We start from the raw sequence: 25395 nt of genomic DNA, 5'->3' as shown, positions 1-25395 counted from the left end.
GGTGTGCACATGGTGCACTGTAATCAACAGTTTTTTCTGATATGCTCCAGATTCACAGTGGCCCTTTCCAAGATAAAATGGTTACTGAAGATGATTGTCAAACCACGGAACATTTCGGAAAAGTTTGTCCACAAATGTCAATGATTTAGAGGCATGTTTAATCTTGTTGGCGCTCGTGACTACTTATCACTGTAATATAAAAAGAAATGTGTGTGACCTTGTATAAAAACGTGCACTGGTTATTAGGTTTTTCCTTTTTACAGAACAGTGATCTAATGATAATATCCTCCGTATTTAGTTTTTAAAACATTGCTCGTCTTAGAAAGAGGTGATGAATAAATTAGCAGTTTTGCGTCGCGTGAACGTCAAGGCGTTAAACCTGCACCGCTCGATAACTTGGGAGGTGACATGGCTAATGCGCATGCGCAATTAGCAACGAAGAGAACTTCAACATTTTGCAGGTGTGAATAAGGAGGTAAGCTAACATCGTCACTTCGTTCCCAAAATATGAATACCCGATTTAGCTACGCCGGTTTTCTCTTTTCACACTCTTTTGCGTTAGGCATAGCTAGAAGACAAACAACTCAGGGGGGGAAAAAGTACATAATATATGTAGGTGGTGATTTTTCAGCCTTGATATGTTGAAGGCTCATGGTTTTTTTCTTAGCACACTGGCCACGCTTTGTCGGCTGCTCATTAAAAAACATGTCTCTGTTGCAGACCACCTGGGAATGTTTAAGTTAAAGTTGGTGTTAGACAACTATTCAGCCAGCATTTATTCTCAAGAGTTTAGACTATGGAGTTTAGAAACCTTGTCTATGAATGTTTGCTTGTTTATGAATGTTTTCTTTCAGACCTGCATATGAAAAATCCCATTCTTGTCTTTGACGGATCCAGTAGGTCTGAATGATATTCTCTCTCTTTTCAGAGTTGGGAGATAAAACACCAAATCATTGTCGTATACTACTCAAACTCGGTGATGAAACATGACTGCGGAAGAGGAAGGTGACAGAGCCAGAGAAGGCCATTCACACAGCAAGAAAAGATCAGCTGGGACAGGAGACCACCGGTAAAGAAAAGACTTTAATATTAGAAGTTAGCCCAGTGACCCATCAAACCCTTTACATTGCTTTTTAAAACACCATAACTAGCTTTTCAAAATACACAAACTGAGCACTTTATTAGAAACACCATACTAATACTGGTTAGGGCCTTCCTTTGCTCTCAATTCCTTAAGTCATGGATTCCACAAGATTTTGGACACATTCCTTAGAAATTCTGGTCCATGTCAACACGATTGGATCACAAGGTCGCTGTACATTTTCAGGTGGACTTTTAATCTGTAAATCTCCTGTTCTGTCACATCCAAAGGCTTTCTATTGGATTTAGATCTGGTGACTGGCAAGGCCACTGAAGAGCACTGAACTCATTGTAATGTCCCTGAAAGCAGTTTAAGACAACTTTTTGGTTCATGATCATGCTGGAAGTAGCCATTAGAAGATGGTAAATTGTAGACCTAAATGAATGTACATGGCATTTAAGCGATGATTGGTATTAACAGGCCCAAAGTGTGGCAAGAAAACCTTACGCACATCATTACACCACCTCCACTAGCCTGAAATATTGGCACAAGACAAGTCGACCCGACATAGATTCATTCTATTGCTGCCAAGTTCTGACACTACAAACTGTGTGGCTCAGTAGAAATCAGGATCCATCAGACCAGGCTAAACAGTTTTGGTGAGTCTGTGCCCACTACAACCTCAGCTTTCTGTTGACTGATAACCTGAGTGAAACCTGACATCATGATGTTGAAGCCTCAAAGATGCTTTTCTGCTTACTACATCGTAGCCATTCTGTCAGCTCTGACCAGCTGTCTGGCCATTCATCTTTGACCTCTCTTATTAACAAGGCATTTCTGTATGCAGAACTGCCACTCACTGGATGTTTTTTTTTCTTTATTTCACTATTTCAAGTAAATTCTAGAGACTGTTGGGCATGAAAATCCCATTAGATCAGCAGTTATAGAAATGCTCCAACCAGCCCGCCTGGTATCAACAGTCATGTCACAGTCAATATCACTACACATTTTTCCCCATTCTAATGGTTGTTGTGAACATTTCCCAAAGCTACCTGACCATTCTGCATGACTTCATACACTGCACTGCTGCCACACACTTGGCTGATTAGATAATAGCATGAATAAGTAGGTGTACCAGTGTTCCTAATAAAGTGTCTGGTGTATGTATACAGAATAGCACTATTTAGAAATTTATAATTCCATTATTTCGCATATGTTTATGCCTTTTCTTTGCCAAATGTGTCGATCATTTTTCATGCCAGAGTTAGAAAGAAGGCAAAATCAGGATCCAAGGAAAAACTTGAAGGTTCTGAAATAAATGGAAAGTACCACAGATCATCTGCAAAGGTATGCTAGACATGAAAGGTCATCATTTCTTTTAGCCCACATGTATAACAAGGCTGTTTTAATTTCGAATCCTTGCAGCACTCAGGACCTTCACACAAGCCTCTGCAGGAGTCTGAAATCACAAGGTGTGTTTGAGGTCTTATATCTTTGGCCAAAATAACCCATATCCATATTGTTATTCATATCTAAGTATCCATATTGTATATGCTTCATTTAGCTCTGAGAAATTGAAGCCTGATGCTGGGAGCAGTGGATCTGAAGCCGAGGGCATTAAGTTGGTATGAGCTCAGGTTTTTTGTGAAATGTTGACCATGTGATGGCACTGTAACCATTCTTCTGGTCATTTGCAATATTATGCGCTTTGATTTATGTAAGTAATATGGGTGTTTCCTTTAGGTTTCGTATGATGACTTGGGAAAGAGGCAAGTTATTTATTAGCTGTTTTGCTTCCAAGATAGTGTGTGTGTATAATATAATTATAATTAATTAATATAAATAGGTCTTTTTATTGAGCCACGAGGCATATAGCACTAATGATTCCAGTTGAATGATTTGTCATCCATTCACAGTTGAACAGTTATACACACACCATGTCGTAGAAAATTCAAAAGGAATTAAATCTCTCTTTGCTGCTATGTTTGTCTTAACAAAAGTAACACTGAGCTGCTTTGTAAATGCTTAATTAAAAAAAAAAAAAACATTAACAGCAAACAAAAAAATTCTCAGACTTTTTCTGATTTTATCGATGTGAAGATTTCTAAGAATATTTGCACAAATAACATGCTTAGTGTTTTTTATATATATATATATATATAACAGATATATGAATTATCTGTTTTTCTTATAGAGTGGATGGAAACAATAACTTGGAGGAATTAATGCGACCACGAGGAACAGAAAATGAAGGATATGAATTGTTAATGGCTCAAAAACTTTCATACATGTTTTATATTATGTTAACATTTAGGAACATGTTAACATTTATATTTATGAAATAATGCAACTTCAGTGTTAAATTATGTATCATGGAACTCAAATGCAGCACTCCAGTTTTGCAGGCAGTTTGTTAGCAAGATTAAATATTATGTAAATATTATATATTGATTTGTGTTTTTGTATTATTAGAGATTTTGTACCTGGGGGAACTAAAAACTGCAAGGTGTGTGTTTTCTTACATTTGTGATTTGGATAGTCTTTAGTAAAATCTACAGTACTTTCTAAGAACCGTTTATCTTCATTCATTTCTAGTTGAGCACTAATGGCAGCAAAAGCAGCCAGAGTCACAAGGATCATCTCAGGACTACCAGTGACAAAGAACCTAAACTCCAAGGAAGCAGGTTGTCATTTCTTGTGAACTCATTGTACTTTCATGGTAGTTTCATGCAGGTTTTCCCCCTGATATTTTTTATACACAATTTGTATAACTTGTATATGTAATTTGAATATCAATTTACTCAGTAGTCTCTAAATTATGAGAAAAGCAGCATGAAAGCATAAATGAATGTGTGGGGTGATTATGTAGCTCCTTGGTGAATTACTAACTATGTATTCCAATAATGTCACACACGCAATTACTTGTAGATTACATGTATTACACTGAATCCACTTGACATGACAGACTGACGTCTTTACACTTGATGCAATTTTAATTTCCATACAAATTTCAGAATTCTCAATGAATTAGAACCGGGTTATACAATCTTATCCAGAAAGGGTCAGTGTGGGTGCAGGTTTTCATTCCAACCAAGCCACACCTTAGTCTATTGAAAGCCGAGATTAACTGGCTCCATCAGAGAGGTGGAATCAGGTGTGGCTCCTGTTTGATTGCTATGAAAACCTGCACCCACACCAGTCCTTTGCAGGTAAGATTGGACATGCTAGAAGTAGAAAGTGTGTGAATATCCCAGATGAGTAGAGGTTATTATAACAGTGAAAGGACACTACATCTATAATGGAATGTTCATCAAGCACATGTGGGTGTGATTGGACAGGTGTGGAAATCCATCCATTCAGTGAGGAAACTAGGAATTATCAAGTAGCTAAATAATACTAAATAGTGTGAAATCATAGTAGTATTGTCTGAATAACACGGTTTGTCTCTTCTGCTTTGCAGATCTGAAAAGGATTGGAAGAAGAAAGACAGTAAATATTTATCTGATGTCAAGTGTAATAAAATTCATGTAAGTGTATAATTCAGGTAGTCCATAAAATCATAACTCATGAGAATTGGAAAAGTTAATACTGTCTTCAGAGTATGCTGCGCATTTTAGTGTTTTTTTTTTTGTTTTTTTTTTAGTCTTTTAAATTTGTCTTTTAATTTGATTTATTTATTTTCTGTTGGATAAACATGTAGAATTAAGGTTATTTCGTCAGATAATCATATACATTTCATTACCTGTTCATAGTTTGTGATGTTCATATGAAACTGTTTAACAGGCAAACGTGAAGCAGACTGATAGTAGCCACACGTCTCTGACAGCTTTAAAAGAGGAAGATGTTGAAGAGCAAATCTCTGATCCCATCTCTGGCTGTACGCAAGCCTGCCTGCCTGTTGAGAATGATCTAGAGGTGAGAAAAGAGAAATCCTGTGCTGAAAAGAAGAGGGACAAAGAGTGCACTGTCAATAGTACAAAGGATAAAACACAAGGCCAGAAGAAAAAAAGGAGCTCTCGCAGTACAGAACATAATGAACCGAGGAAAAATAAAAAGGCCAAGAGGGAAGAGGATGAGGACAAGAAAGAAAAAGAAGTAGCAAAAAAAGCTGAAGATGAAGCTGGTAAATGGAAATGGTAAGGGTTTCAACTAGTAATACATAATGGAAGGACTTAAGGATATAGTACATATTATTTATTTCTTATATTTATTTGTGTTTTATTTATATATATTATATTATATTATATCATATTATATTATAATTACAGTGAACCCCGTGAAGTTGCGGTTCAGCGTTTGCGGCCTCTGTCTTTTCCTTGGAAAATTTTCCTTGGAAGCAAATTAGTACTGCGCCGCAATTTCACGGAAACCGCTGATTGGCTGCTGCCCTGTGACGCATCTCTGCTGTTCGCTCAGAGTTAACTAATACTAGGAGTTATAGCACTAAGAGTAATTTTTAGACACCACATACAAACAAAATAATTCAGCATTCATACGATTCAAGATGCAATGTAAACGGCCTTTGCTTTAAATCTCTCTTCAACTACGAATAATTGCACTACATATATCCCAAACGAGAGCAGAATATACTCTCTTCCATGCAGGCTTCCGGCTGTAAATCCTCTGTTTCACTGTGAGTACCCGTACATTTTACTGTATTTTTATTAAATTAAATTACATTATTACAGTATTTACCCTATTTATACCAAAGAAAACGACAGCAAAATACATATTTGGGATTTAAACTATAAAAATAGGCATAGTTAACTTGTATATAATATGTAGGAGGCTGTAAATCTCATCATGGCACCTGTTAGTGGGTGGGATATATTAGACAGCAGTGAACATTTTGTCCTCAAATTTGATGTTAGAAGCAGGAAAAATGGGCAAGTGTAAGGATTTGAGCAAGTTTGACAAGGGCCAAATTGTGATGGCTAGACCACTGGGTCAGAGCATCTCCAAAACTGCAGCTCTTGTGGGGTGTTCCCGGTCTGCAGTGGTCAGTATCTATCAAAAGTGGTCTAATAAAGGAACAGTGGTGAACCGGTGACAGGGTCATGGGTGGACAAGGCTCATTGATGGACGTGGGGCGCAAAGGCTGGCCCGTGTGATCCGATCCAACAGACGAGCTATTGTTGCTCAAATTTCTGTAGAAGTTAATGCTGAGGAAGTTAATTCTGATAGAAAGGTGTCAGAATACACAGTGCATGACGGGTCAGGGCTGTTCTGGTAGAAAAAGAGGGACCAACACAATATTAGGCAGGTGGTTATAATGTTATGTCTGGTTGGTGTACATGATAAAAACACTTATAGAAAAAATATATATAGGAGGCTGTAAATCGCAGTTGGTTGAGTCTTTCATGCTTTCAGCAGCATGTAATCCAACCCAGTGACTTTGACAGTGAATTGTCTATGAATCGGAGTCCCTCTTTAAATGAATTACAGCAGTGTAAATCACAACATTATACTCATTATTATCCTTGCTGCTGCTGTTTAACGTCGTCCCGGACTTCACGTGTTTTGTTGGAGGAACGTTCGTGAATTAAAGGCTATAATAAAATAGACAGTATACTATTGTACACAGTAACCAATGTTCATCAAAATAAATGGGTACTTGGTGGGGGCGGGGTCCATGTAATTTAATTTATGGGTCTCTGACTACGTAAGATTCGGAAGAATCGATGAACTGAACTATCCATATCTATTTTTCGTTTGTCTTCTCGTTGTTGTTTTGTGCGGAACTCAAAACCATCACCCGTTTCCGCCAGGACAATTGCAGATGTGACACCGTCATTGATACGCGCCTGTGTGTGTGTCTATGCTCTGCGGTGACATGAGCGCATTAGTTTCAGGCTTCACGTCGTTGCCCTGTTTTATTCTTTTTAACTGGAATGAGAAATTGTTATGATGCTTTGACTCTGCTGATTCGCTTTTCGGCGACGTTTGAAAGAACTGCGCTTGGGTGTCACCCCGTCAGAAAATATGCTCGTGCTGCCGCGAGCGTGCGCGTGCCAAGGTTGGTTATCTGTGTGCATACAGTGGTGCATAGAACGAATAGGTCAGTTGTTGCCATGGTTACGCTACCTTTTATAAATAAATTAAAAAAAATACGATTCCCACATGGAATTTATTTATCATTTATTTGTTTTAAGTTTGACCCCCGGCCAAGAAACAAGATGGTAGTAAATGGCTTAAACATGATCGGAATAGAAAGAAAAACAACTTTTAGTGTTTTTGTTCATCTTGTATTAGGATCATTATTGAAAATAAAAAAAAAAATCACATGTCAAATCATTTACTCCTCATTTCAAGCAACTTAAAAATCCACCTTAACATCACACACTGAGCTGACAAAAATAAGTGCACTGTTCCCATGTTCCTCATTAGGTCTGTAAATATTGAAGGCACATAGGTGGACAGATGTGAGCATTCACAGTGCAGCTGTGCACCACTCCATCCGACGTTTTGGCATTGTGGTTGCTTGGCCATGGAAAACCGTTGTGCTGCACAGAGTTGTGCTGATATTAATGCCAGTGGAAGTTCAGCTATATAATCAGCAGAGTGTTGGGGATTTTCACGCACTAATGCACCTCAGCACTCCATGAAGGCCCCCCCCCTTTTCTGTGACTGTGCTGCTGTTCCTAAATGTTTCCACTTTCTAGCAATACCACTTACAGTCGACTGTAGGATATCTAGCAGGGATGAAGTTTCACAAACTGACTTTTTTGCGATCTGAGGTCGTCAGAGCGAGCGGTTTTTATCCTATACCGCATTGCTAGGTGCTGGTCTGATTGAAACAGCTGAATTCAATAATTAAAAGGTTTTGTCCATTATAGTGTAGTTCATAAAAGAGAACTTTGTAATAAATCGATATATCGATTATATATTGCAAACATAATGATTTATTCAGAATATTCTGTCTTTCTTTCTTCCTCTTCCTCTCTCTCTCTTCTTATAATTTCTTTATGGTATTCGTATACCCCTGTTCAGAAGGAGCTGAGGAGGAACTTCAAAAAGAAATTTTTGAATATTTTTATAGAAAGCCTGTTCTTAACAAAGATACAATACAATTCCCCAACATGCAATTATCTTGTCACTGATGCCCTTATAGTGGGATAATTTTCAGTAATTGTATACTTGCAAAATGCATATATAGATAAAGGTAGGTTTTGTGTGATTTCCGGTGGATGCAAGATATGATGTATCTGATGATAAACTGCTAACTGGTCATTCTTACATACTGTTTTTGATTCACTTAGACACCTCACAGACAGGTTTTCCCAAGGTTATTTGTTTGCTATAATATTTTGACATTTTATCAGCAACTTCCATAAAAGCTTTTAGAGTGCTTTTAAGAGTTACTTTAATCATGACTGTTTTGTAGGTGGGAGGAAGGGAAGCATGCTGATGGTCAGAAGTGGAAAAGTCTTGAGCATAAAGGGCCACTCTTCCCACCAGAATATGAACCTTTACCATCCAGTGTGCCATTTCTATATGATGGTGAGTTTTATTCTACTATGTACTGTATAGCAGACTTTTTCTTTATTGTCCAAAGCTTGAATGCACTGTTTTTTTTCTTTTCTTTTTTTTTTTGTGGTTTTAGGAAAACCTATGCAGCTTAGTCTTGTTGCTGAAGAAGTAGCAACTTTCTATGCCAAAATGCTGGATCATGAGTACACCACCAAGGAGACTTTTCAATCAAATTTCTTCACTGACTGGAGGGAGGTAAGGTCTTTTGGTATGGAAGCAATTTATCTGCTGTCCTTGATGACTTTTTCTGGTTTTGCCATCAGGAACAATTTGTATGTCCTTCTCTCTCTCAAAGGTAATGGCAGAAGATGAGAGGAAACAAATCAAGAAGCTGTCCAAGTGTGACTTCAGCAAAATCCATAAATACTTTCTTGAAAAGTCAGAAGAAAAGAAGAACATGACCAAAGAAGAAAAACAGGTGTGTGTGACCATCATTGTATTTTAGTTCTACTGAATTAGGTAGTTAACTTGGCCATAGCACTTCTATGCATCTGAATATATGCCCTTTATTACTTATTATTCCTGGCATTTAGGTTTTAAAGGAGGAAGCCAATAAACTAACAGAGGAGTATGGATACTGTCTGCTGGATGGACATAAGGAGAAAATAGGCAATTTTCGTCTGGAGCCTCCAGGGCTGTTTAGAGGTCGAGGGGAACACCCCAAAATGGGCAAGCTGAAGAAACGTGTCCAGCCTGAGGATGTGATTATTAACTGCAGCGAGTAAGTAAAAGCTCAAATGGATAGAGATAAGCAGGTGATTACTCCTTAATTGTTTTCATGTATAATTTCCAGTAACATTACATTGCACTATACTAATATGGCCCCGGTAGGTCTATAGTTATTCAATATTGTTAATCATTTTCCAATAAATCTTGGTCCATAGCGGTGCTTCAAGTTGTTTAAATGTGTGAACTGCTGAGACACGAGTGAACTCTTATGTAGATCCTGTCAATTAGTTTTCACTCGTTTTTTTTTTAATACTTAATGATCTTTCTCTTGGTTAGAGATGTGAAGGTCCCAGAGCCACCTGCAGGTCATCGGTGGAAGAGAGTTCAGCATGATAATACAGTCACATGGCTGGCCTCCTGGGTGGAGAACATCCATGGCCACATCAAATACATCATGCTCAATCCCAGCTCCAAACTGAAGGTAAATCCTTATACATAGCTACTCATTCTCCTCCACTCGTCTTTACCCAATGGTTTTCTATGTGCTTAGTCTCATTGTGGTTTCACACCTGCCCTGTTTTTCTGTAACCTGAAGCCACTTGCCCCAAGAGCTCAGTATGTTTGGCTGCATATGAACGCTATTTGCCGACTCAAATAGTGGTCTGGGGTTCGGCTCAAGTGCCTTTAGCAGTCCTCTTAAGATCAGCTGAATTTGTCACAGTGCTTCCTGGGAAAGGCATATTGTTGAGTCAAGTCAAGAAGCTTTTATAGTCATTTCAACCATATATAGCTGGTGCAGTACACAGTGAAATGAAAGAGCGTTCCTCCAGGACCATGCTGCTACATAAAACGCAGAGGTACATAAAACAAAATGGAACTAAGAACAAAGTTCATAACAGATGGTACAAATGCCACACAATAGTGTACACAGAGCATCACCACCCAGTATATAGTTCTATAGTTGAGTAAAGTGCAAATAAAGATGCTACAAATATATTGTGGCATACCGTGGGGACACAATGTGCTCTTAATATGTGGAGTAAAGGGTACATTCATGCTAAAGTGACTACATTTAAAACTTGATCCGTTAATAGTGCTTAGTTAATGCTACATAAAATGAAGAGCAGTAACACATTTCAATGTCTACATGTATACCCTACTATATAGCTATTTATATACCCATTTATAACTAACTTTGTACTTCTAATGCTTAATCATTTGACATTACTACAACTTTTCTACAGCTGTAATGGTTTATAATCCCACCCTCCAGTGTTTCCCAGATGAACACGGATTCCATTTTGAGTCTCCTTTCTTTCAAAGTGTCTTCCTTATTTCATCTTAGATTTTTTCCTTTGCCACTGTGGCCTCTGGTTTTGCTCACATTCATCCAAAGTTACATCTGGGTTTCTGTAAAGCTGCTTTTTCTGAGAGCTGTACATATGAAATTGACGAGAGCAATTGCACAGTCAGTTATACAGTGTGGCTTTATTGGAATTTTTTAAAGGAAAGAAGTGTGAAAATGCCCTTATTTACATGAAAAGCAACCCCTGTTGGTTTGTGTACACATAGTCAGTCACAACATTATGTATGTAAAACCTGCATGCTATAAATTGTATGTATAGTGACAAGTCGTCAGAGATGGGCATTAGTATAACGTTATAACGGTTTTGGACTGTGCTTTAAAAGAATAAGCATAATCATTTTTATGTTTAATGCTGAATTTTGAGTACTGTATTATGTTGCAGGGTGAGAAGGACTGGCAGAAGTATGAAATTGCCCGTAAGCTGAAACTGAGAGTGGATGCTATCAGGCGCGAGTACCGAATGGCCTGGACTGCTCGAGAGATGAAACAGAGACAACGTGGTGTCGCTTTATACTTCATTGACAAGGTAGGTTAGTTCACTGCTGAGCATCATGTTAAAATGGATCAATGAAATCCCATTCACATTTGTGGTGCAGTGTTAAACATAATATACATGTGCACTATTGTACAAGAATACAAATGATCTGTAATGCAATTCACTGTTTGTGTGCATGTATATAGCTAGCTCTGAGGGCTGGTAATGAGAAGGACGACGATACCGCAGACACCGTGGGCTGCTGCTCTCTGCGTGTAGAGCACATTACCCTCCACGAGCACCAGGATGGTCAGGACTACGTAGTGGAGTTTGATTTTCTGGGCAAAGACTCTATCCGCTACTACAACAAAGTGCCTGTTGAAAAAAAAGTGAGCACTGCTTCTTCATCTTTGTCCTTTGCAGTACCTCTTGCACTACTGTGTGTATTATTCCACTGTAAATGTGAGTTTATGCTTTAAATATAACAGACCTTTTAATCAGGTCTGAGAGCACGTACACCAACAGACTTCCACTGCTTACAGTAATATGTAGATGATGGGTTGTGATTTTTTTTTTTTGTTGTTCATTTTTTCCTTGTTAAAGCTTTAAATAAACCATAATTGTTATATTTTTATCATACGTTGTATGACTTTTATGCTGCCACTTGTTAAGTGTGAAACAATGATGAAAAAGTTTTGCTGCCACAAAGTATGAATTTTTGAAGTACTAATATTTGCCATTAAAAATCTCTAACTTGTATGTACTGTGGTCTTCAGGTTTTTAAAAACTTGAAACTTTTTATGGAAAACAAGAATCCAGAAGATGACCTATTCGACCGAATTTCTGTAAGCATGTGCTTCACATTTGGTATCATCCATTTAATATTCACAGTAATCGAGAACTGCATTACGTGAAATACATTATTGTCATGTCAACCCTTTGCAGACAGTCTACCTCAATAAGAAGCTGAATGAAGCAATGCCGGGACTGACGGCCAAAGTGTTTCGAACTTTCAATGCTTCCACCACTCTGCAGGAACAGCTGGAAAAACTCACCACAGGTCAGTGCACACACACTTCAGTAGGAACAAAGATTCTTGCTTCTCATATGCTTCAATTCCACTGAGGCGGACTGGAGAAACTGAGCCAAGACTGGAACTTGAATGTTTAATAAAAAAAAATTATAGCCATAGCCTTTAGCAATCAAAAACTAACTGTTACATCTGTCTGTTGGACAATTATGTAAATACCGAGTATTTTGTTGATCTCAGTGGATCGTAGTGTTTTGCCAAACTTCCAACTGTTCCATCTGCAAAGGCCACTTACAGTTTTGATTAAAAATCAAAATCGCTCTGCATGGGAAACAATACTTACCAAACACAGCATAACAAAGTAAAGCATATTTATGTAGTTATTTCACTGTATAAGTCACAGTACCAGATAGCGGGCAAAATACATCTTATGATCCTAAAAAAATATGATCATCAGTTTCCAAGAGCAGTTGGTGTCTTTATAAGTCTTCATTTTTTCATTCAACATTTCCAGGTTCTGCACAGCCAAGAGAACCAGAGCAGCACAAACTGGAGTGATTTTTCTGTTCTACGTTCTTATCTTTTGATTTCAGTCAGTCACTATTTCCAGAAGAGACATTAGTATTAGTAATATTAGTAATCTTTTATCCTTTAATTTAGCTTTATTTGTTGTATCTTATGGTACTCATTTTTATCATTGCTAATTTATTATTTCATATATTTAATGAAGAATTATTGATATTAAATTGTACTAACTTGCAATAATTTGTTTGTTTAATTCTCAGGGCTGAGGAAGCATCACAGAGTTTTGTGCATCAACTCTGATGTATAGCATTTTCATAAATCAGTTATTTTTGTCCACCAACATTAGCATTCTCCTTATGCCTAAAGCTATTATTAAATATTATTAATAGTTTTAGTAAGAAGTAATTTCGTTGACGTAGTGTCACGTTGACCTTTATTTTCCACAACTGCCATTGGCTATGTGTGAGTGTGTGTATGGGGTGGGTAGGTGTGTGCGAGTGTGTGTACATGTGTAGGTGACTTGGTTCATTGGGAATCTAATGAGGTTAATGGCAGATACATTGGTCTACATCTATTGTTTTTGTTAAACATAAAATTTATTTAGTTAATGTTTACTGGCTTCGAAACATTTATTTGTGTGTGTGTGTTCAGACGATATGACTGTGGAGGAAAAACTATTGGCTTATAACCGAGCGAACAGAGCTGTGGCTATACTTTGCAACCACCAGAGGGCAGCACCCAAAACATTTGAGAAGTCCATGCTGGCTCTTCAGGAGAAGGTAAGACAGATTTCCTGTTAATTTTTAATCATGTAAAATATGAATCCTGTAATCAGTTTAATTATATGTATGTTTCTGACACGAAAACCATCATGACTCAAGTCAAGTCTTTTTCCTGTAATTTTGTTTTCTGATCATGAATTATTAGTCATTAATCTTAGGTCCCGGTAGCATTTTAGTCAGAATCGAGCACATACACTGGTCCTATAATCAGCAATGGTCTGATGTCCTGCAGCGTCTTAGTCACCACGTTTAACAGATTTGGAACTGTTCATGACCCTGACTTTACTGTCTTCCTACATTCAGTGAATGGGTGTGTAGCTTAGTCAGTGTGTAGAGGCTGAAACGAGGAGTTTTTGGTTTTGTAACTGTTAACTAACAAAATTAGGCAACGATTTTGTAACCGTCATGAGTTATCAGCTTTGCTCTCTGTTTATTATTTCCTAGACTGGACAGTTTGATTTGATGTGCTTTTTTTTTTTTTTTCTTTTTTTGGTAATATCAGGTTCCTTTTTCTTTGTCCAGCTTCTCATTGCTTTCAAAAACCGACACCAATCCAAACAGGCCTCACTAATATTTTTGTTTTGTTCTGTACTGATTTGAGACAGAACCACAGTCTTGAATGTCTTAATGTTTTTACTGACTAGTTTAGTTCACTAGATTAAACTTATATATATAAATATAAGTTTATATATATATATATATATATATATATATAAATATAACACTAAGCATGTTATTTGTGCAAATATCCTTAGAAATCTTCACATCAATAAAATCAGAAAAATTCAGAGAATTTTTTTGTTTGCTGTTAATGTTGTAATTTTTGTTTTTTTTAATTAAGCATTTACAAAGCAGCTCAGTGTTACTTTTGTTAAGACAAACATAGCAGCAAAGAGACAGATTTAATTCCTTTTGAATTTTTTACGACATGGTGTGTGTGTATAACTGTTCAACTGTGAATGGATGACGAACAGAGCAGATGACAATCATTCAACTGGAATCATTAGTGCTATATGCCTCGTGGCTCAATAAAAAGACCTATTTATATTAATTAATTATAATTATATTTGCTCAAACGTTTACCTCCAGAAGTTAAAAGGATGAAATTGGCATTTATAGGTTTTATTCTGTCTACAGCTTCAGAGCATCACCACATCACATTTTGGCAGCTGGTATCTGACTACAAGCCGATGTGATTAGGCTGGTGTCTGTTTCACTACAGCACAGTTATCCAACAACTAGATCAAAGTCTGACATTCACTGTGTGAAAAAATGACACTTCACATCAATGTTTTAGACGTCTTTAATAGCCTGACCGCTGTGTTTGTTAAACTGGCTCTTTACCAAGCATGATCTTTGCAGGCACATAGCCTAGGTGAGATTAATAATTTAACTAACATGTTTCCACATTGCCTTGGTGAAATATACACCGATCTACCATGACATTATGAGCACCGAGAGGTGAAGTGAATAACACTGATTGATTATCTCCTCATCATGGCACCTGTTAGTGGGTGGGATATATTAGGCAGTAAGTGAACATTTTGTCCTCAAAGTTGATGTGTTAGAAGCCGGAAAAATGGGCAAGTATAAGAATTTGAGCGAATTTGACCAAAAGGGCCAAATTGTGATGGCTAGACGACTGGATCAGAGCATCTCCGAAACTGCAGCTATTGTGGGTTGTTGCCGGTTTGCAGTGGTCAGTATCTGTCAAAAGTGGTCCAAGGAAGGAACAGTGGGGAAACCGGCAACAGGATCATGGACGGCCAAGGCTCACTGATGCACGTGGGGAGTGAAGGCTGACCCGTGTGATCCGATCTAACAGACGAGCTACTGTTGCTCAAATTGCTGAAGAAGTTAATGCTGGTTCTGAGGTGTCAGTAAGGTGTCAGAATACACAGTGCATGATGGGTCAGGGTTGTTTTGCCAGCCAAAGCAGGACCAACACGATATTAGGCAGGTGGTCATAATGCTATGCCTGGTCGGTGTAAGTATGGTTTCTTGGAGCAAGTGGTTTATAGGTAGCAAAAACGTATTTTGGTCATCCTGTTTTTGACTGCTTGCCAAAATTCCTCCACAGTCACATCCGACAGGTTTTCCCACACATGTGGTACACTAATTGAGGATAGCAGTCGGACAGACTTCAGAGCTGATTTTATGTAAATAGACACTAGCTTATCAGTAGCATATCAGTAGTAGTCTGTCATTGCATTCTGTGTGTTCTGCTCTCTCTGTATCTGTGTGAAGATGCTTAGGTGGATGTGTTTTTGTGGGTTGTTTTTTTTTACAGATCAAAAAGAAAAAGGAGGAAGTGGAGAAAGCCAAAAAGGAGCTGAAGCAAGCAAAGAAAGATCACAAGGAGCAACCATCGAATAAGTCAAAGAAGTAAGAAATCAGCACTAAAACCACCACCATTGTGTATTTACTGGCTTTTGTGTGTGTGTCTGTTGGAGTTAATTCAAGGTTTGCCTGTTGAATGTTTTGTTTGACTCAAAGCCTTTAGACATATTTCTGGTTAAGACTTGCTAAGGCTGAGATTGTTTAAAAAATAGTGATATATTTGTGCAAGAAATAATAGGATTTAATTTTGATTTATTATTTATTATAGCTGTTAACTATTTTTTTTTGTGGCTTTTATTTATAAATTTCTATCATTTCACAAACTACAAATGAGCTGGATTTATATCTGTTGTTTGGCTTTACATGCACGTGTGACCATAATGGTTAACAGTACATCAGAAAGAAAGATGTTAACGTGAATGTGTATAAATTAATCTTGAACTGAGTAAAGACTGGAAACACTGTAAGTAAATGTAACACCAGCACTCTGCAGCCTGAACCCACAGCAGTATATCAACGCTCATCTGCATATTGTACCTGAAGCATGTTATTTCTCTGAAAAAAAAAAAAGCCTCCCTCTTGTTCCGCTGCTCTCTGTTAGGCTGGTGGAGAAAAAGGAAAAAGCTTTGAAGAGACTGTCAGAACAGTTAAAGAAGCTCAAGCTGCAGGAGACGGACCGAGAGGAGAACAAGGTCATCGCTCTGGGCACTTCCAAGCTCAACTACCTCGACCCCCGCATCACTGTGGCCTGGTAACATGTTCCACATTTCACACTTCCACTATACAGCATGGGATTTTGTGCTGCTGGTTGGCTTATTTGAGAACTGCAGTAAAATGAAATTTGCCTTTAAAATATTGTACTACTTTGGTGTTTGTAAACAAAAATAGACGCTGGTTGCAAAAAGTCTCGAGTAGCCTAGCAACTTGGTTCTGCTTGGTTTCAAATTGACTAAAGGATCCATCAAATATTTTCTTTAGGAATGGGATTGACATGATGGTTAACATGTTATCTACTTATTACTATGGATTAGCACTAATAGTCAGTGAGTGCTATTTAGCCAAACTAACACTTTCCTTTTAAATGGTTGTAACTCTAGAAGATTCTTTTTCCTTTGTGTCCCGTCAGTGGCTCTAGGCAGTAACCTAGCCTGCAGACAACGCCCAGTCGGTTTACATATCTTATAGACACACCAAGCCTTTACACTAGAGACAAATTGAAGGCATATAAGCCTCTAGATGCTTACAGTTTTGTTGTTTGTGGGCGCATAATGTTTTGACTAGGGCAATTCCTCAGTAAGAACATGGCCTAGCTATTAAGCATAAGCTAGCTGTTTTCTTTATGTCCAATTTATATTGCATTACCATATTGCAGCTTAATTAAAACCTATGTGTTAGCTACCTAGCAAGCTAAAAGCGTTAAATTACTAGTAGCAAACCGACTTTACTAATATGATAATTAGCTACTTGGTTGAAATGAAATGAATACAAAGACAAAGTGCCACGATCCAATTATAATCCCCCCCATCCATCTATCCACCCACCCAACTGCCTGTAACTACATCTGTCTTCTTTTGGCTGGGAATAGTGTTTGATTCAATAGTGTGTGCTAAAAATGAATGTGTTTTATGAATGCTTTTCTGATTCTGACACCCAACAACATAATGTGACATTTTAGAAAACAAATTCTGGCATGCAATTGAAATTCACTGAGGTCTTTTGATATGATTTTGCAAGCAGGAGGGTGCAGCTGACATCAGAGTGATGTATGTTACTCAGGGGTTCTAAGAAATCATGATTCATTTATACGCATACATTATGGAAGAAGTTTGTCTTTCCGATAATTCTGGGAAACCATGGGGTCCTGCCATTCATGTGAATATCATTTTAACACGTAACACACCTACCTAACCATCGTTGCAGACCCTTCATGGTCATTTAATTTCCCTGATGGCAGGATAAAACATCCTGACACTGCCTAAGCCTAATTTTATCTTTTAATAAAGTTGTATGTCAACATTTGCTTAAGCCAAACTGAACACAAATGTTCCGCAAGATTTACAAAAGTTTCAGAAAGCCAGATTTTCTTTGTACTCGCGTGCGTATATTGTTCAGTCATAAAATGCACAGCACATACCCTTCACATCCCTCATTTGCATTTAATGACGCTCGCAAAACTCTATGAAAGTTCAAGGGCACAGACAGCTGATCATGGTAAAGGCTGAAATGGCAGCCAATGGTAATTTTGATTCAGAATGAATGATGATGAAAAAGGCAGAAGTGGAAGTTATTTTTGTCCGCCTGTGCCAATAAAACTAATCACTATTATAGAATAACACTAAATATAAGCCTGTGCTAAATCGTCTGTTTGTTTTATAGCTTCTGGATATGACATTTTGTTAGTGCAATATCTACTAGTTTGATTATTTCAGATGCTGCTGATCTCCTGGGATTTTCATAGTCAACAATCTCTCTTAGAAAATCCAGTGTGCAGCAGTTCTGCAGATTCAAATGCCTTGTTGATGAGACAGGTTAGAGGAGAATGGGCATTCGAGCTCAGTGAAAGGCTATGGTACTAAATAACAACTTTTTTTTTTTTAACCACCGCCTCTATGGTGAGTAGAAAAGCATCTCCGACACACATCGAGAGTTGAGGCAGATGGGTTGTAACAGCAGATCATCACATCAGGTTCCATTCCTGTCAGCCCAGAACTGCAATCTGAGTGGGCACAGCCTCACCAAAACTTTTGAAGATAGGAACAACATTGTCAGGTTTTTTTTTCCTAACTAATATATATTTCATACATCTAAGGGGCAGAAGGTGACTTGGTGATGAAATTGGCAGATTATGTGATATGTGACCAACCACAAGCCAGTTATGTTATTGGCGAATCATAAAAGTAATAGTGAAATTGTGCATTTATTATTTAAAAATCATTAATTAACCATTTGATGAGGGATTGTGCACATGATTCACTTGGCGCACCAGCAAAACCCTGAAGGGCCACTCTGATTTTGGGACAGCACTCTGGTGACCATGCCACATCTGGTGCAAATTATAAGGGAGCAGTGGAGACAGTCTGTCCCCTTCAAGTTCATGTTAAATTGTCATTGTCTGCTATTCTGGTTGTTTGCAGCTATTGTGAACAATGAAAACAGTCTGCAGCTCTGTAGGACCTAAACTCACAGACTCACTCAACATATGCAGTCAAGCATATTATAATCTGGTAAAATACATTTTTTTTTTAAAATATGAAGCTGGAATAAGAGCTGAGCTCCAGACCTCATCTGTTTTAGTCGTAGATGATGATTTGTGCAGTGTAATTGCTCTCTGTTGACCAGTCCCTCCGAATGGCTGACCATTGCATGTGTGGTTATTTCAGCTGTTCTGATTAGAGAAATGTTTCTGTCACAGGTGTAAGAAGAACAAGGTTCCCGTGGAGAAGATCTACAACAAGACTCACAGGGCGAAGTTTGCCTGGGCTATTGACATGGCTGATGAAAACTTCCAGTTCTAACAGAAGATCCTGTGGCGTTTTGTTTTTTTTCCTCTCTCTCTCTCTTTCCCTTTTTCATTTGTTTTTCCTTCTCATTTTCCAGTCTTTTTTCCATTTTCTTTTCCTTCTTTGAATAGCTACCATATTGAATAGCTACTATTCATTTTTCTGTGATGCGTCGTCTTTTTTTTTTTTTTTTGACAGCCTTGGTTAAAAAGACTCTTGTGATATGTCTCTTGTGGATTTATTTGTGTAGTAAAATGTGAATACAAAGCTTGAAGGTCATACTTTGGTTTCTTTGCTTCTGAATGAAAAGGTATGTGGCTCATGGATCCTCTATTTTCAGCAGCACAGGGGAGGCTATTTGTGAGGGGGGGGGGCAAACCTTGCCCTACAGTAACACTGCTAACATTTGTGCTTAAAAGCTGTCCAAACATTGGAATATAACACCAAGCCTTTTAAATGGTTTGTAAAGAAAATGTTTCCAAGTATAGATGAGCTTGCAAGCACAAGTTCAGTGCATTCCTGTGCTTGGACCGAAAGCAATAATAGAGCTTTAGAAAGTGAGTAGTAAGGATGTGAGCTGAAATTTTTTGTTATTATGCAAATGCCAGGATTTAAGACAGTTTGAGCATCAAGTTCACATGCATAATCTGTGTGATGCCAGTAATAATTGCAGTGCAAGACTTGGACAAAATCTGCCTGGGTGTTTCACTACCTTTAACCATGATGAATAGGCTTTTATTTATTTATATATTACTACTTATTTGTATTTGAATACATGGGTCTTATATGGGATTATTTCTGTGCCTTATCTCCCATGTTTCATTCAGCAGGGTGTCCAGAATTGAACATTGGCAAAATCTGCAAAAACATAATGCAGTGGCTGAGAAAATGCATAGGGCTTATGGTGACTGTGTAGAGCGTATGTTATAAAATAATAATTGTAAAATTAGTTATTGGTAGTTTTACTCTCATTAGTTCCTGACGTTTAGGTACCCTGTATATAACTATTAAGTATTGAAATTACTGAATGAAAACATTTTAACCAAAAATAATTGATAAATGAGGGAATATTTTAGGTTTTCAAACCAAATAAAGAAATTTTCACAATTAATGGCATGATTATCCAGCCTAAAGATCATTTACTTTTGAATAATGGCATTAGTTTTATTCTGCTTATACCACCACCACCACCACATACATGGTTTATCACACACAGACTTTTTTTTTTTTATCCGTTTATCGCGTCTGTTATCACTTATGTTATAGCAGCTATACATAGTTTTTCCTTCCCCGGGGTACACCTTTTCTCACACACACAATGCAGCTTGCCATGTTGCCAAGAAACTACAAAGGCTGCAGTCTATAAGAATTTCCTGTGACTTTCCCTCTGAATGTTATACAGCGCTGACCATGAAGACTCATTTCAAAATATAAAATGAATCGACTCCCAAAAAAAAAAAAACCCTTTTATTGCATCCTTTATAAACATATTAGACCGAGCTGAACTACTGTCATGGAGCATGCTGTTCTAGCTTGTTAATCCTTGTTAACACCTTCTGACCAATCAGACAGCAGTTCTGTGGTATAATTAAAATCAACTTTTCTCTTTAATCACTAACGTAAAACCGCAACCTAATCCACATAAGTAAAAAGTAGAAGGTTGGCCTTAACGCAGCCATTACTAAAAAAACAGCAGAAGGGATCATATATAAGATGTGATGCCGCAGAGCCGACAGGTTCTTTTAAATTCAAACTCAAGAGGTCTTTGAAAAGACATCCAAAGCCTAAGATTAGGAGAGCATCTTTGATGATGGAGTGAACCAGTAATAGTCTATGCTGCTTCTTCCTGCACAGAAATGTGTGTGAAAGACTTGAGCTGGAATGTAAAACCTCTTGGAGGGACAGCTTCTTAAAGTAATTAGTGGTTTGTTTCTGTCCAACCATGTATGCAACGGCAACCGTCAATCTCTATTGTTCTTTATTCTTTATTGCTGCTTTTATTGCTGTAGTCTTTTGCTGATGTTTTTTTTTTTTTCTTTTCTTGAAAGCTCTTTTTAGCAGGAGAGGTCATTAGCTTACATTTATTACAGTAAAGATCCACCCATGATTGTTGGAGCAAAAAGCCGTGTCATGGCGTTGCTTTTTATTATTCTTAAAACTAGCCTTTAACATGACAATGTGGAGGGGTCAGTCTTTGACGTGTGAAGCTATTGTGGGGTAGAGTCAAACAACCAAACTATTTGCCTCTTCTCCACATTTCGTCACATGCAGTGGTATCAGCATGGCTGAAAGGGAGGGAGTCTGGGGGGAAACTACCTGGCGTTGGATATAGTATCTGGGAATGATAATGTACTTGTGGTTTTATGTTAGATGATTGGACTAACATCTTTCATTGTTTGGAACTGTCTGTCTCGATTGTAATGTTTTTTGTCTTTTTTTTTTTTTATTTGGATTTAAGAAGGATGAAAATGTTCTTGATGGCGAATGTTTCTATGAAAAATACAAAATCGGGTTTGTTTGCTGGAGGAAAAAAAACAGCTTGTTAAAAGGTAGGGTAATAGTTTGCAGCTACAATACCAAACGTTTTCCTTCCTGTATTTATTCGTAGATCTTAAAAGCATACTTGCATCTGAATAGTTGACCCAGTCCTGCAGCTTTCTTTTTTATATATTTTTTTTTCCCCCATTTCTGCTAAAAGGACTGAGTTAGTAACAGCTCTATGTTGAATAGCACACACACACCAGATAGTGGGCAAAGGTACAAAGAAGAGAAGCACCAAGGCTGACTAAAATGGTACCATTCAATCATAATAAATATGTCTGTATGTGTCCTTGTACAGAATCAGTGTCCTATAAAGGTTATATTTTATTACAGCTTACAAAGGTAAATAATTTCTTTATTATTTGTGGGGTTCTTTTCAGAGGAAAAATATTTTAATCTGTCCCTTTTGTGCGCGTGTGCGCGTATGCACTTATTAGAAGGACTTCTTTTGTTGGTAAACTGCTGAACAGTACAGCAGTGCTGTGTCTGCAAATGCCTTGAATCTTCATAAATATTCCTCCAGCACCAGTGAAGCGAAGCCCCATCTGGCCGCTCTCCGTTTAGTGCCCTACCCAGCACCACATCAAAGTCCTGCGCAGCCCCTCCTGAAGAATAAGAGGAAATCTGGAACAAAGTCCACTTCCCTTCACAGCCCAGACGCTCACAGGGTGAGTGCTACTTTGTTTTCCAGCTACACAGAATGACTGGAGGACTGTGGGCTTTGCTTATGAAACCCCTTCTTTTAATGTGGTTCCTGCACTTTGAATTTGCTTCGAGTCAAAAGCATTGTGAGACTGAAAAACAAGAGTGTGTTGGTGATTTCCAGCAGGCCAATCGTAATATAAAATAAATAAATAAATAAAAAAAAAGAACCAATTGAAACTGCATGCATGATTTGATCTTATAAAACCATGAGTTCACATAAATTTAATTCTCTGACACCTGCAACCACTCGCTCATTCCTGTTTGATGTTATAGATGAGTCCTGGCAGCAGAGTAACACTCATTAATATACAGCACTTGTTTTCACTCTCTGTGGGATATCAAACAGTGGTATTGGACGCCCACAGTATATTAGAAATGTTTGGAGGGCCTGGAAGATTTTCAGCGGGTAAGAAAATGCATAATTAATTTAAACTTGAAGCTTAGTTTCACTCTGTACATGGAAAAGGACAGCCATGATGGATATGTAGATAAACGGATAGACAGATAGATAGATATGTAGATAGACAGAAATGTAGATAGATAGATAGATAGACAAAAAGATAGATAGATAGATAGATAGATAGATAGATAGATAGATAGATAGATAGATAGATAGATAGACAAAAAGATAGATAGAGAGATGGATAGACAGATATGTAGATAGATATGTAGATAGATAGACAGATAGATAGATATGTAGATAGACAGAAATGTAGATAGATAGACAGATAGGTAGATATGTAGATAGACAGAAATGTAGATAGATATCTATGTAGATAGATAGATAGATAGATAGATAGATAGATAGATAGATAGATATGTAGATAGATAGATAGATATGTAGATAGACATATGTAGACAAAGATAGATAGAGAGATGGATAGACGGATAGACAGATATGTAGATAGATAGATATGTAGACAGAAAGATAGAGAGATGGATAGACAGATATGTAGATAGATATCTATGTAGATAGATAGATAGATAGATAGATAGATAGATAGATAGATAGATATGTAGATAGATAGATATGTAGATAGACATATGTAGACAAAGATAGATAGAGAGATGGATAGACGGATAGACAGATATGTAGATAGATAGATATGTAGACAGAAAGATAGAGAGATGGATAGACATATGTAGATAGATATCTATGTAGATAGATATGTAGATGGATGGATGGATGGATGGATAGATAGATGGACAGATAGATAGATAGATAGATGGACAGATATGTAGATAGACATATAGATATGAGACACACCTTGGCATACTTATATGAAATGAAGCAGGATGACCTTTCATGGAATGTCAAATCTGCATCTCATATTGCTGTATCAGATCTCTGTGGGTTTAATTCTCCTGCAGCTTAGTAAAGCCCTTCATCCTTACTGTTTTATTTCAGGAGCTTGCAAAGTCACTCTGATCCTAATCAGTAGTCTTAGCTGCTCCGTCGGCTTTTTTAACAAGGATTTTTTTGCCTCTGTTTGCCCTGGGGATTAGCAACTGGGGTTCGGCAGCTTCAACAGGCTTACACATGAGATCCAAATCTGATACATTTTTGTATTTCAGTGTCCTCTGTTATGTGTCATCGCGTAAATTGGCAGTTTGTCCTTGGAGGAGTGTGTACTCCATGCAGGATTTCCTCCATTTCACTTTGATCAAAGCATCTTGTTGCCTTCTGGCATTGTTTTTCTTTTAGAATTTCCTTATAGTGACTTGCTAAGGAGGCAACCAATAATCATAAGCCCAGGACTGTTAATGGACTTGCTATTTTTTTACACCCTGCTTGAGAGGCAAGTCCGTATCTAATTGCCATTGTTTGGCTCTGATATTTGAAGTTGGGTAATGCAGGGAGGAAAATAACATCATCTTACCACTGTCATGTGCTGTATCGGGAACATGTGATATATTTCTAACAAGCACTTCATTTTTAGATTCTGTTCCATGTTGGGAATTGCAGTGTCCTCCACAGCAAGTCATAATATTCAGTGGAACATCCTACTGTTGTGGAAATTTGTTCCGGCTCCGTCGTCTTCTGCGCGAGAATGTCTGTTTGAAGCCAACAGCTGGAGTGACGTCTCACCCACATCGGCGTCTGTTCACGTCTTCCACTCCTCCACTGTCACTGTCAGCGTAACATGTGCTTGGCACACTTGCAGATGTTTCAACAACTGAGATTTGACAGACGTGTTCATCAAATTCTCTGTGATTCACTTTGGCAGTTTGGCAGGAGAGGGGGGGAAAAAAAGTGAAAGAATTTGCTCTGCATGGTAATCAGATGAATGTGGCAAGGTTTGTAAAATTAAAATAAGAAGCCCTCAAGATTTAGGCTTCTAGTTTTAATAGAGTTTTGAACAGAGAGATCTGATTAGTGGTGGGAAAGGCGTCTGTATAGTAAAAAATAGAACAGAAAAATTAAAGCATGCATGGTTTTAATGAAGTTCCACAATTTAGGTTTTGCCCTTGATATATATATATTTTTTCTTTTTTCAGTCCATTTTCCATAATATTGTGCGCTTTCTACTTGTTGGAGCATAAGCTAATTATCCATTCTGCCCTAATAGCAGATGCGGTCTGTAGCTCTGGCTCATACATTTATTCATAATTTCTCAAAAAATCTTCAACTTCTCTGCATTTTCTGAAAAACGTGTTTTCAGGAAGTTATCGTGTTTTTCTTATTCTTCCCTAATCAAGGTCTGTAGAACTGATTTCAGCTTGCCTTTCATTCCTTTCATCCTTCTGGTATGCTGTGACATGGAGGGGGGTCAGCTAAGTCATCTCAGTAGGACTATACGACCTTTCACCCCGACTAACCATCTCAACTAGTGACAAAGGACCACAGGAT

General features: G+C 37.7%; 1 protein-coding gene across 4 annotated transcripts; it reads left to right on the top strand.

Moving 5' to 3' along the window:
- Window positions 1-923: 923 nt before the first annotated feature.
- On the top strand, window positions 924-20374 carry top1mt (DNA topoisomerase I mitochondrial). Of its 4 annotated transcripts, XM_058387118.1 has the most exons (23): window positions 924-1069; window positions 2344-2428; window positions 2507-2553; window positions 2646-2706; window positions 2825-2850; window positions 3276-3344; window positions 3554-3587; window positions 3677-3765; window positions 4542-4608; window positions 4865-5217; window positions 8466-8581; window positions 8685-8806; window positions 8907-9029; window positions 9145-9332; window positions 9617-9761; window positions 11029-11172; window positions 11328-11510; window positions 11898-11966; window positions 12067-12181; window positions 13328-13455; window positions 15749-15843; window positions 16400-16549; window positions 19211-20374. In XM_058387118.1, the coding sequence occupies exons 1-23, from the start codon at window positions 987-989 to the stop codon at window positions 19311-19313; spliced, it is 2595 nt and encodes an 864-aa protein (XP_058243101.1). In that variant the 5' UTR covers window positions 924-986; the 3' UTR covers window positions 19314-20374. The 4 variants fall into 4 exon arrangements, with proteins under 4 accessions (XP_058243101.1, XP_058243025.1, XP_058242876.1 ...); XM_058387042.1 differs by lacking the exons at window positions 924-1069; window positions 2344-2428; window positions 2507-2553; ... (5 more) ...; window positions 4542-4608; window positions 4865-5217 and adding an exon at window positions 5483-5714 and having other exon boundaries at window positions 19211-20360; XM_058386893.1 differs by lacking the exons at window positions 924-1069; window positions 2344-2428; window positions 2507-2553; ... (5 more) ...; window positions 4542-4608; window positions 4865-5217 and adding an exon at window positions 6849-7139 and having other exon boundaries at window positions 19211-20362.
- The last annotated feature ends 5021 nt before the right edge of the window (window positions 20375-25395 follow it).

Source organism: Hemibagrus wyckioides, linkage group LG01, assembly GCF_019097595.1.
Source record: "Hemibagrus wyckioides isolate EC202008001 linkage group LG01, SWU_Hwy_1.0, whole genome shotgun sequence".
Classification (NCBI taxonomy): domain Eukaryota; kingdom Metazoa; phylum Chordata; class Actinopteri; order Siluriformes; family Bagridae; genus Hemibagrus; species Hemibagrus wyckioides.
Note: the sequence above shows the minus strand (reverse complement) of the source record. Positions and strands in the feature narration are given on the sequence as shown.

Bases quoted from the DNA above. Each gene is read 5' to 3' on its own strand.
- top1mt (XM_058387118.1), top strand. From the start codon at position 987: ATGACTGCGGAAGAGGAAGGTGACAGAGCCAGAGAAGGCCATTCACAC. The intron at 11,511-11,897 runs GTGAGCACTGCT...TGTGGTCTTCAG, and splicing joins AAGTGCCTGTTGAAAAAAAA to GTTTTTAAAAACTTGAAACT. The intron at 11,967-12,066 runs GTAAGCATGTGC...AACCCTTTGCAG, and splicing joins ACCTATTCGACCGAATTTCT to ACAGTCTACCTCAATAAGAA.